Raw genomic sequence first — 12,702 nt, 5'->3', positions numbered from 1 at the left:
TTATATAGCTAATATATAATTTCAAATATCTTCAGACAGTGAGATTTTTTGGTAGTCTGGGCATGTATTAAAAGAAAACACATTCAATACAACTTCAGAAATCCAGGTTTTGAAGAAGCCAAGTTTTGAGCTATTCTGAAACAAAGGTAAATTCTTCCAGATAGGATGTATCTGATACAGAAGGGCAGGAGGAAGAGGACCTGGTCTCACTATTTTCCATAGCCCAGCATGAAGGAGGTCTAACACCACTGGCATCAGACTTAGGATTGCGCAAGGCATCAACATCATTATGAAGTTCAGCGTCGCAGCTGGTGTCTCTGCGAAGTGCCTGGCCTGTATCAGATACCTGCCCAATTTTGGATATCAATGGTAACTCATACCAGTATGACTGGGATGATTTATACCAGAAAGTTTCCATGTCTCCATCGTCATTGCTACTGGACTCAGTGTCGTCTTCATCTTCAGCGTCTTCACTTGTGCTGAAAACACAGAGCATGGTATTGCTTTAACGTGCGGTATTTCCCATGGCCATTTAATTAATCATGGAGTCTTAAGTTTTTTGTGAATGCTTGTTTTAAGGACAAGTTCATTTGTTCTGAAGCTCCTCTAATATCAAACTAATATTGTGGTCCATCATCTTTTGCACACTGCTTCCTCTGAACTCTAATAGCTAAGTTGTAATTTGGTCAACAGAAAAGTAAGCTATCCTTTTTCTACTCCTTCAGAATAGCAAATAATTTGATTTATTTAAACATAAGCTTAGAGGCTTAATCTCTTGGAAAGCCCCTTGCTGCATGAGCTTCCTTTCTGCTGTTCTACCCTAATTATCTCCTTCTAATGCTTCTGTTCCTTCCCCTGACCTCTGAGGTTTCTTTTCTATTAAAACTTTGTGCCTCGGGAAAACTTATAACTGCCTTCTATCCCACCTAGATTAATTATACTTGCTATATGAGCCACCTTTAGGATTGAGAGCAATATATTTTTAAAAGCTTCTGTAGCAGTGGCCCTCAGAAGATGAATTTCTTTTTCCTGAAGTTTAATTTTAAAAGTCGTAATCGTTAACCACTGTCAGTAGTTAGACTGATTAAAAAACAGATCCGTGTTTTACACGGTTGTAGCAAGACTTGTAGCATCTTGGTATCATCAGCTACTTGTAATTGTCTAGATCCTTGGCTATTACAAATTGACGTGGCCTGTTTGACCTCACTGGCAGTATTGCCAGCCAGACTTTTTATGGTCTCTCTGGAGGCGGAAAGGGGCATGTGTAAAATTAATGTTTGTCCTGACCCTGTCTTCTCTGTAACTAGAAAAGTAAACATTTCTTTTGGTACTTGTTCATTTCAAACCATATTTTTCTATTTCAGAAAAACAAATGAAAGTAAATCTTTAATACTTTATCCTAAAATGAAAAAGCTATTACACTATGTCTTGTTTGTTGCTAGAATAATAAGCAAGGTATGAAATTCTAGTTATGAATAATACTTATTTCTTACTCTTCTGTCATCACAGGAAGCTTTACTTCAGGAATTAATTCAACTGCACTTTGCCAGTGTTGAGGTACTTCAACGAAATCTCTGTAAACTCTGATTTGTAGAGTAGTTCCTACAGGAATATTGTGCAGGAGTTGCCCAAGCTCTCGCAGAGTCCATCCAAAAATGTTAGCATGTCCAATTTTTATTAGAACGTCACCTGCCAAGGAATCAGTTTAAGAGACTTTTTCAATTTCGTTCATATTACAAAATGTGTAGTCTTAGCCACTTTCACATTTTTATGTAAAAGCATGTGTTTAGCAGCTCTTCAAGCCGACTGGATGCAGTTTTTTGGGGGTTTTTTGCTTTCTCTTTTAATGGAAGGTTTTTTTAGCTCTGTTAAGAACGAACCTTTTCCCAACACTAAGGAAAGCCACAGTTCGCTTATTTACTTTGGGATTTTTCTGAGCGAACGTGCTAAACTTTAGATGGCCTATTCAGTACTACCTTCCATTTCTGTGGGGGTTTTTAGGCGAGATGAAGGTACAATGATGCATGCTCCAATCAGGACCACTACTTGGGACTAGACAGACTCCAGCAAGGCTGAGCTGAGGTTACACAGCTGCACTGCAAACAGTCCTGCTGGCATCTTTCCACTGCTTCCCTGTACCTCTTCGCAGCTGGAATACCCTGTCTATACATATCTGCTGCCTACCCTTGTATGTTACCTCACTGTTTATGTGTTGGTATGGAGCCAAGCGTACCCCTTCCTCCACAGTGGCTAAGTTCACCTAGGTGGATGCTGGAGAATCTGTATAACAGCCATGTCACCTTGTATTTGCCTGGGCCCCTGGAGGATTCCAGGGTTTGACTCTTCTCCATGGCTGGTGCCTGTCCCTCCGCTCAGAGAACAGCCAACGGGTGGGCACAGTGCAAGGCACTGTCAGCGAGGCCAGAGGAAAAGCAGGAGACACCTGCAAGAGCTGGTGCAGAATCTAACTGAAGAGTTCCAGCAGGAAGCGGTGGTGGTATTTTGTTCATTCGTTTGTTTGTTTTAAGGCGTAAGGCTGCAAGTTATGCTTTTATTAACTGCTGCCAGCAAAAAGCACTGAGCTGCAGTTTTGCAAAAAGCAATACTGCATCCAAGAACAAGAGAATACAGAAGGCCCAGCACCTATATATACCATGGGGTATAACAAGATGGGCTTCGAGGGGTTGGAGGGAGTTGCAGCTACTGGCTAAGCCTGTAATTTTGGAGACTGCAAAAGGCAAGCAGAATCGATCCACAGCAGACTACAGCTCTGTCAGCAGCCTGGCAGAAACAGTTGCACAGAGGAGCAGTATCAGTAAACATTATGTACTGAACTGCAACAGAACAGCATAGGGGATTTAAACAAGCAGTACAGCTGTCTGCTGCCATATTAGGCAGAGCAAGGAGCCTCTCTCCATCTGCTCTATTTTCTTCTTAACCCTTTTGGGTTAAAAATGCCTGAAGCAAAAATTTACAGGCTTCAAAACAGTTTACCTGAACTACTGACTACCATATTTTCATTCACTTTTTCCACTAACTACTCCTTCTACTCCATCAGACCCTGTCTCCGCTCTAGCTTATCACAAGATACTGGTTTTACTGGGGTGCAAAGTAGTTCTGGAACAAGTACCAGGACAGTAGATAACAAAAAAAGCAAAAATCATTTACCAACAGTTTTATGTAAGTTCTCAGCCTCAGGCAGAAAGGTAAATCACCCAAATTACGTGTTTCAAAACGCACAGACATAAATGTACTTATGCTTTAAAATATCTGCAAGTCACTCTTGGCTTTTAATCGATTCTGTCAGCATTCTGTTTTTTCTGCCCATACAGTGCTGATAACGTTGTGGTGAGTCAATGCATTCTCTGAACTGCAGACACAGGTAATTTTGCTCCTCTGCTCCAGCATGCAGAGTCTGAACCACACAGCTTTCAGTTCACTATCAGTTTTGTGACTGATACCGTTCAGCGGACAGTGAAGATTTATGCGGAGATAACGTCTTGCACTATGAAGGTATTTTGAGGAAACACAGCCACTAAGCAGCCCTGTTTCTTCTTGCTGGCACAGAGAATAGGGCATGCATACGTACGTATGAGTTTGGGGAGTCTAACTGTAGGATTTTAAGATATTAGTGCTTCCCACTACCTCTCTTAATTTCTACCTCCTCCCCGTTAAAGTCAGCAGAATGGCACCAGCTCTTTCAAGCTATAAGCAGTAATAAAATTGTTCTTTTAGGTTCCAGTTTGAAATTGTACAGATAATACTCATCTTACTTAACCAAAGAATAAGTCCATAAAGATAAAACCTAATTCTCTGCAAGAAAAACTCCTAAGCAGTGCATTTGTGCATCGTATTTTCCTCAAGCCCCATGCTCTGTATATTGGTATTAGTGCCAAAATAGGTGTGCTGCCTGTGGTACCATTAAGAGATAAAGCTTCTACAAAATACTATCTTTTCTGCAAAATTTTACAGCTTTGGTCTTAAATACAAAGTTTTTGTAAGTTGACTCTAAACATGAATTGAACAAATTCAGCTGTTCGCTTTTTTTGTGTGTGAGGAATGTGCTGAGTTAAATCCAGGTGCTCCATGAAGGACACTCAAATTGTTTCTTTTGGCTCCAAAAACTTAAGATCAGGTACAAAGGGACAATGTTTGTTAGCAGTCCCCACTCCCCTTTAAACTGTTCAATACTTGCTGCAGTAAATCAAACATATCACATGCCATAAATAATTTGACTCCTTGTTCTTGTAGCCTTTATTGAAAATGCTTTTGGAGCTTGCCTTTTTCAAATTGTTGCAAATAGAACTACTTAGTTTCAGTGATTAATATTCTGTTTTTAGATTATAGATGTAAAAAACCCTAACCATAAACCAACAACCAAATCAGTATCATATGTATGCTTTTGTATAGCATAGGGTGTTTTTTTTAGGGAATAGATGAAAGCTATCAGCTCCTAAGATAACAGTAAGAAAAAAGTACTTAGTTCAAATCCAAATCCATTTTTATTTCTTGCTCAGGATTTTTCCACTGATTTTTATACTTGGATCAAAAGTGCAAAGCCTTTTCTAAAAAGAGGTTAAGAACTCCACTTGATGGTTTTTATTTCATCAAACAAGTAGATCTTTCTTCCTAGTGCTTGGAATTCTAATTCTCTCTGAAAGGTGTGAGAAGAAAGGATGGCCCAAACTAGAAAGGCAATGCTAGGAAAATTGTTCTCATTTAAAGATATGCATTTTCACTATACAGCCAGTAAATTTCTAAATTACTTCATTACACTCAAGTCTTAGCTTCATAGATTTCTATGTTAGAGACAATTTAATGTTTGGTAATAACATAGCACACTATCATCCCCAAACTGTAGTTCATGAGTCTAATGTAATTGGTCTAGGGACTCATGTGAAACAGCCAAATTTAGAGAGCTTTCAATTACAAGCTTAATAGAGGTATCTGATGTTCCACAAGAAACCTTAATAACTAGTAATAGTCTGTTAGTACTGATATGGCAAATTTCAGGTTTAAAGCATTTAGCAAATGAACACCTGCATGGATTGTTAGAGCACGTAGATTAGTCCATTGCCACTTTGTAACTATTCTGTATAATAAAGAGAAATTAAAAGCAAACAATAAGGCAAATTAATTTCAAGCCTTTGGGAAGTTGTGTTACTTGTAGAGTGAAATTCCTTGAACAACAACGCACTGAACAAAGAATGCTATTATTCAAGTTCAGTTGCTATATAAAGGTAGTAGTCAAACTGTTTTTGGACAAACCCACTGATGAATATCAAATCTGTTTTTGCTGGAGAACAATTTATAGACTTAAATCTTGATCTGATTATGAAACAGTCACCCATATCAACTGTTTTAAGATCACAAGTATTTCATTACAATGGAATGCTGGCACTGAGCTTTATACATTTTGTGCTAGTTTCTTTTCTCTGTAATTTTAAATTGAATTTCTTTTGATCTGTGTAAGTGTAAATAAACCAGAGACAGGCTCAAAGCATAAATGCAGCACAAGAATATTTTCAATGCTATTAAATTTGAATATCACTGTTGTTTCTTTTTACCTGGTTTTAGCTTTCCATCATTAGCCGCAGAGCTTTTTTCAACAAGGCTTGTTATCTGGAGATATGGCCCATTCTGTATGACTATGAGACCCAATCCTTGTTCACTCATCCTAATATTTGCCTTTAATGCTGCAAGCACTGTGTGCTGAGAGACATTTTCCAGTGCTGGCAACTGCCCTGCGAAAAGTGAAAGGAAAATTTTACTAGTCGAAAGTGTGATATCATTCTTCAATAAAATGTTTAAGGAGACATTTGAGCAGGTGCTGTACCCATTCTTAATTGTCCAAACAGTTAAGTCCCTCATCCTTAATTGCTCCTCTAGAAGCTGAGTTGCTGCCAAAAAGCTGTAATAGCAATACTTATAAAAAGTTAGTGTACTCCATAAACTAGCTTTCTGCAAATAAATACACTGAAAGTAGACTTATTTCTTAAAAAGTCACACATTTTACCGAGAGAAAAAGCAATACTGCTGTTACTTAAGTATTCATTACAAATGGCAATATATTTAGGGAAGGTAGAGAACAGGGTACAGAGGAGTTAGCAGCTGTTAGGGATTTCAAGAAAAGATTGAATTCCTATTTAAAAAAATGGATTTTTCAAATCAATATTTATAGAGGATATTAATTTCCAAATTTCCAGCGGATTGGTTCCACACCCTACTGCTGACATGGGGGAAGGGACTGTACTTGCCATATTTAGCACCTACAGAAATAAAAATACTCTTGAGCATCCGCTATCCATTAAAATGCATAATACAAGTAATACAATATAAATGACATTATCCCAGTGTCTCCACCAAGAAATATAATAGGGTAATAAACTAAATCCTCCATCTCTCAAGCCTGTTCTCCTCATCAAGAGCCAGGAAAAGTTAAGACTGTCACACAAGTGCTTGCGACTCCTATAACTGTATTCTGTTAAATATTACTCTTTGAATGCTCTGTTTTAAGATGTAATCTCTAAATGTAACTTCTGACAGTAGGGTAGCAATAACATTAACTGCTTGAGAAGTCTATCTCCAATGGTCTGAAACCACTTAATGAAAATTCCCACCACTTTAACCCTCTTCTGTAAAATATGGAAACTTGGTTATCTTTCCAATGGCTTCAGTAAAGCTTGGGGTCAGGCTCTAATGACAGCACAGAATGTCTACAAAAGAATTAATATTGAAAATACAGCAATGTGAACATTTGAGTTGTCACTTTGGCTGCTGAACTGAAACACAAAGAAGGAAGCAGGAACAGTTTGAATTTTTTTTTACTTCCCAATGAAAAATGCAGGATTTGTTGTTGTCGTTGAGTAGACTACTACATTTGATTTGGATGGAATACCTAATTTTCCTGGTTATGGAAGCAAAGCAAAGGAAGACCCACTCTGGAACACACGTTCATCAGCTGATAATTCTGAGAGGTCGGATTTCTGACCTGCTACTGTTTTTCCAGTGAAAGAATTTAAGCAAAGTGGAACAGGATCAGTGGAGGGGACTGAAACCTTTCCTGTGGTGTTCTTGGTCACTTTTCAAGAAATGTGTGTTTCAATCTTTTTCAGCCAGAAGGGGGAACCGAATCCTAGTTTCCTACTACCAGAATGAGTACTTAACTCACAGGCCAATAAATGTAAACAGATGATAAAACGAAGTAAGGCTACTTTGCATTATCTTCTAGCCAAAATTATTCAGCAAATTCCATTAAAATTCATGAGCAGTTGTAGGTTAGAAAACGATCAGCAGTGAAACAACAATCAAAAACCGCTAATAACAAATCTAGCTAACTTTAATTAAAAACCAGAATCCTGATTTTAAGGTTCTTCTTATTGCATGAAGTTATCTTGCTGGACATGACAGATTTAAAACGATGAAAGGTGTGACTAATCCAAAGCCTACAAAATATTTAAAAGGAATGCCAAGATTCACACTTTTAGATGAGACTCTTGTTTTTTTACTATACCTTATATCAGTCTATATAGTCTCCAAGGAAGGGGAATTTTCTCTTTGTCCTGTGCTACGGAAAGTTTAGACACTCCACAAAATTTACATTACAGTTCCCCTAACACTGTCCTGATTTTCTCCAAGGTCACCCTTAAATTCTGCATTTTCTGCAGGCAACAGCATAGGATCTCATCCAATCCTCTTCTGCTGAAGAAACTCCTTTTCCTCGTCATCTGCCTACGATTCTGTTCCAAGTAGTCAACTGTCTGGTAGCACAAGGACTTTTAACAGTTTGAGATACTGCAATATGGGACTGGAAGCATAGTGCTGGGGCAGCAGTGAGGAGATGGAAATGAACAGAGGAAGAAATGACCAAGAGACATGGAAACTCACTGTTAGTTTCATCCCCAACCGCCAGCGAAGACTGTGCCTGTTCCATCGAGCCCAGAGCTTTTTCTACAGAGCCAAAACCCCTGGGCAGGTGTGTCCTAGGTGAGCCTCTTGGAAATGTGCTGCTGCTCCATGGCCTGCGGAGGAAGAGTCTACCAGCAGGTGGAGGTGACCTCAACACCCAGCAACTGCTTGGAATGCCGGGGCAGGCGGGTTCTGAGCCCCCCCCAGCGCCACAGCAGCAGCGCGGGCACAGGGAGCCCTAGTGTTGGGCAGAGGATGTGTCGGTATCAAGTGCGTTGTTTCAGTCCAGAGGAGTAATTCGATTCAGGCTGCTCATCCGTCAATACTGCAGCTCTGTCTGAGGCTCCAATGCTTCCTGGAGAACCTATAGCCAGCGGTGTCCCTCCCACATGCACCCTTAGGCATGTACTCATCTCCTAATAAACCTGAGAATGATGAAATAACTGACCGCATAGCCTGTAGGGTATTAAGGGATTCTGTCGCTATTTCTGACTTAAAATTTGCCTGCACATCAAAAGCCAATGAAAAATGTGTCTTCCCTTTGTGCACCCTCTCCACTCCTCTTTCCTTTATTCCCTTTGCCATGAAGCTGAGTTATTTGGAGACAGACTCATTTTGAGGCAGACTTTTACATAATGCTTGTATTAAAAGCTATTTAAATACCACTTAAAGCTGGTTTATAGGGTAGTTGCAGATGATTCTTGGAAATAACTTCTTTTCAAGGCTGCTGGATTCCCATTGTTAGTGCAATGTAATTTTAAAATCTTTTAAATAAAAAATCAATTGTCCCATTTCTTCCATGCACCAATTGTTCCTCGTTTAAAGGGAACAATTTCAGCTGTTTTTCATCAAAAGTCTTACTATTTTCTCCACCCTTAGGAAAATCTGTCAAGAATAGGCGATTTCAATAGAACCTAAGTACAGCTCTTGTCCTCCAAACATTAACTCCTACTGATTGCTGTTGAACACTTTAAGATTACTTTACTAATATCTCCGGTTTGTTTGTATAGTCTCCCTTCTACATAAAAGACTCACATAAAAATAAGCAGCACAGAGAATTGCCCGCTTGGCTTCCCGATATGTTCTGTACAGACCAGTTGTGCTGCTCTGAAGTGGCAGGTGGGTGTTCGCTGTTAGAAGGGGGGGGGGGGGGGGAAAAAAAGATATTCCCATGGCAGAGTGGCAATACCGGAGACAGAGTTACTGTGGCCAAAACCAGGCTGGTTTCCCGCATTTGGTGCATTGCTCATTTATTGGCTACAAAGATTCCTCCATGCTTCAATATAGCTGAACACATTGAAAAGCAAGGCATGAAAAATCGCTCTATTTGGGTGAGTTTTCTAATCAGTATTAATTAGGGTTTCTTCCAAACACACAGCACAGACAGCAATGCAATGTAGCGCTTTTTCGTCACTTTGCAGCCATGTAATTTCTGAAGGAGCCTCCATGGATCAGTCCTTCCACTTCCCCTATTTTTACCATTACTACAGAAGCAACTCTGAAATTTAACCTACTCGAACATTTCAAAGGGAGAGTGACAGTGACTAAGGAAACACGAGGTATTTTATGTGCTGAAGGCAGATCTATGATCGTTCCTCAGCTCTCTTCACGCAGTGCTGACAAAGCTGCTCGTTCTATGGCCGGCCCTGCTACAGGGCGGTGAGGGCGGTGAGGAGGGGGCAGCCCCGGCTGCTTCGGGGCAGGTAGAAGGGAGGGATCCCCGCCTGTCTCGGTTGAAAAACGCCTGTGGGGATGCGGGTGCATAAGGGCAGCGAAGGACCAGGTCCCGGGGCAGGGGCCCATCCAGGGCGGAGCTGGGGGGGGGACGACGGGCAGCCGAGTCCCGGGACACCGGCCATCCCTCACAGAGGACCCGCCCTGAGGCGACAGCCGCCCTGCCCCGCCCCGCCCCTCCGCCTGCAGCCCCGCGCGCAGCGGCCGGCGGCAGCGCCCCCCACAGGCCCCGCAGCGGCGTCATGCCCCGCCCCTTCCCTAGGCCACGCCCACCGGCGGAGCTCCGCCCTGCCCCTCGCCCCCCTTCACGCTTCGCGCAGACAACACACCTCCGCGCCCAGCCACTTGCCCGCCCCTTTAGGGCCGGCCCCGCCTTTCTCCCCGCCCACCAGCGGCAAGCCCCGCCTCGCCGCGCGCCGCTCCCTAGAGAAAGCCCGCCGCGGCCTCGGGGGTTCCCCCGCCCCGTTACGGCGGAGGCCCCGCCTCCCCCGCGGGAAGCCCCGCCCCTCCCGGGGGAGAACGCCGGGGAGAGTGGGTTTCCCTTCCGGAGTAACCGCCGTCCCCCCCGCCCGCCGGGTTCGCTTCCGGCTCCGTCCGGGGGGAGCCCGTTCCTGGCGCCGCTGCCGAGCGGAGCGCGGGGCCCATGGAGCCGCGGCTGTGAGGCGCCCCCGGCCCGGGCCCGTTGCGGGAGCCGGGCGGAGGCCGGAGCCGGGAGCCGCCGGAGCCGGAGGAGATGGACAAACTGACCATCATCTCAGGATGCCTCTTCCTGGCCGCCGACATCTTCGCCATCGCCAGCCTCGCGAACCCGGACTGGATCAACACCGGCGAGTCCGCGGGTGAGGGGGCCCGGCGGCGGGGACCCACCGAGGGGGGCGACAGGTGGCCGGGCGGGGGCTCCGCCAGCGCCCGGTGGGTTCGGGGGCGGGCGGGGTGCGCGGCCCGAGGCGGCGGCGGGGGCTGGGGAGGCTCCCCCTGAGGGGCCGCTCCCCCTGAGGGGCCGCTCCTCAGGCGGCGGCCGCGGGGCCTGGCGCTGTCGCGGCGGGGCCGGTGTGAGGCGCTGGGGGAGGGGGGCAGGAAAGCCTGGGGGGCTGCGCCGGGCCCCCGGGGGCTACGGGGAGCTCTCGGGGCCGGTTCCTGTCGTCCCCTCCCCAGCACGGAGGGGGACGAAGCGCCCGGCAGGAGCTGGCGGGATCCTCCTCCCCGGGCAGAGCCGCGGGTGCCCCGCGGTGCGTCCCGGCTGCTGGGCCCGGGGCGGGGGGACGCGCTCTGCGGAGCCCAGTCTCCCCGGGGGTCCGGCAGAAGCCCCTGGACCCTCTTTGCAGTCCGTAAAGCCGGAGGGCGAGAGCGGCATCCCCGCCTCTGTCTGCCGGGTTCGGTCACCCTGGACGGGGAATTTAATTGAGGTCAGCCTCTCCGTATAGTTTGTGGCAGGTTTTGAACCTTTCGTACTGTACTGACACTTCCTTTGTCGCAGGGAAGATCTTGCTTTCCTTCATCTTTTTTTTCCCCCAGATTATTTCCTGCGTGCTGATTTTTATCAGCTTTTAAGCCTAGATCCCATGTGTTTTTCATTTTAGAATGTGACATTGTTTTCTTTAAAAGAGCAAGGATTTGTACGTCTGTCTTTTTACTTATGATGTAATTGTATGAACAATTTATTTCAGCCTGTTGATGAGGACCCGCGTGTTCTGATCAGCGGAGCAGGGAGAGATAATAGAAGGAGGAGGGCTGCTCTTTGATCTCATGTCCCAGAGAACCCCAAATCTCCGTGTCAGGAAAGGAAGCCATCCTTACTGCAAACAGATGAAACTAACTTAACCGCCTTTTCCTAATCTTATCATTTCCGAGCAAACCACAGGTATAGCATAGAGAAAAGACATCTTGGGGTAAAGGCTTCTGTCATAAATTCTTGTAGTCAGTTTAAAAAATGTTCTTTGTCTGCCTTGCATCTTGTTGCCTATTATTTGGTGCATGTATGAGGAGTGAACTGGTTCAAATAGAGTCATATTTCCTTTATTCTGATGAAGTAGAGTATTAAAAATATTGGCTCTTAGGGATTGATGACTGGGCATTCCCTCTGACCAGACTATCCTTATGGTTTCTTTGTATTGCTTCTAGTTACCTAGTCTAGAACCTGGCCTTCCCCATGTGGTCCAGAGGAGAGGAACGAGTCACTTCCCAAGGTGCAGTATTCAGGAACTCCCTAGGTGACTTCATTGTTCTTCCTATAGCTAATTATGATGATCTTCCTGCCTATGGCTACATAAAATAGTTGGTTCTTTCCTCTTGCAGTTCCACCTAGCAGCGGTGCTGCAGTAATGAGCCCTTCTTCAGGGGCTTAAAGTCAAATAAAATAATCTTAATTTTAAATATTTAAGTATGTCTTAAGTCCTGCCTCATGTTAACAGATCCTATGCAATGTGTAAGATGTTGTGTTCTCTCTGCCTGTATAGAAATAACTAAAACTACCCTGAAGAAATGACTGATGGAAAGAAAGGTCTTCTGGCAACTAAGCACAGTCCATTACATTCTTCATTAAAGAAAAATGTTTAATATCTCTTTATAATGTAAAAAGTGTTTCCTGAAATATTATACCTAGAAATCATTAATTCTTAGTTAGTTGATGATTACTTAAAAGTCATCTGCCATTTCTGTCCTGTGCCCCTTTTAGAGGTGCAGATAACAGTTTTAATTAGGCTGGCAAATGTGAAATCTGTATGGATTTTTCTGAAGGACTTGCCTGTCAAAACATTATTTGACTAGTGCTAAGCCTTTTTTTGGCTGTATTTTGAAGTCAAACAAATTGTTACCTTGATAAAATCATAAAGGAGAACTAGCTGTCACCCTTCCTTAATGACTCTTTTGTAGATTTTTATTGGTATGGGATTCGATGCATTCTGTTATAAGACTGCTGTTTAAAAACAATCTAAATGTATATTTCTAGTACTTAGACCCAAAACGAGCCTTTTGCCCAAACTGCAAAGAAAGGAAGCGTGAGGATGCCCATTGAGTCAAGGACTTCCTGTAGCAAACGCTGTAGTATCGAATTATGAGATA

General features: G+C 43.7%; 2 protein-coding genes across 2 annotated transcripts in view; one reads left to right on the top strand and one right to left on the bottom strand.

Annotated features, from left to right (window-relative positions):
* Nucleotides 1-130: 130 nt before the first annotated feature.
* PDZD9 (PDZ domain containing 9) lies at nucleotides 131-9,151 on the bottom strand. Its single transcript, XM_054843266.1, has 5 exons — nucleotides 9,098-9,151; nucleotides 7,888-8,146; nucleotides 5,568-5,744; nucleotides 1,494-1,689; nucleotides 131-479 (listed from the first exon to the last, which is right to left on the bottom strand). Exons 1-5 carry the CDS (start codon nucleotides 9,149-9,151, stop codon nucleotides 131-133), a joined length of 1,035 nt encoding a protein of 344 aa, XP_054699241.1.
* A 1,049-nt stretch (nucleotides 9,152-10,200) lies between these two features.
* Nucleotides 10,201-12,702, top strand: part of MOSMO (modulator of smoothened) — a 30,207-nt gene continuing 27,705 nt past the window's right edge. Inside the window, exon 1 of the mRNA XM_054843323.1 lies at nucleotides 10,201-10,481. Within this exon, the coding sequence (XP_054699298.1) occupies nucleotides 10,376-10,481 (106 nt within the window). The 5' untranslated portion in view covers nucleotides 10,201-10,375. The remainder of the gene's footprint in view (nucleotides 10,482-12,702) is intronic.

Source organism: Grus americana, chromosome 15 (genome assembly GCF_028858705.1).
Source record: "Grus americana isolate bGruAme1 chromosome 15, bGruAme1.mat, whole genome shotgun sequence".
Classification (NCBI taxonomy): Eukaryota; Metazoa; Chordata; class Aves; order Gruiformes; family Gruidae; genus Grus; species Grus americana.
This window is presented reverse-complemented; position numbering and strand designations above follow the sequence as displayed.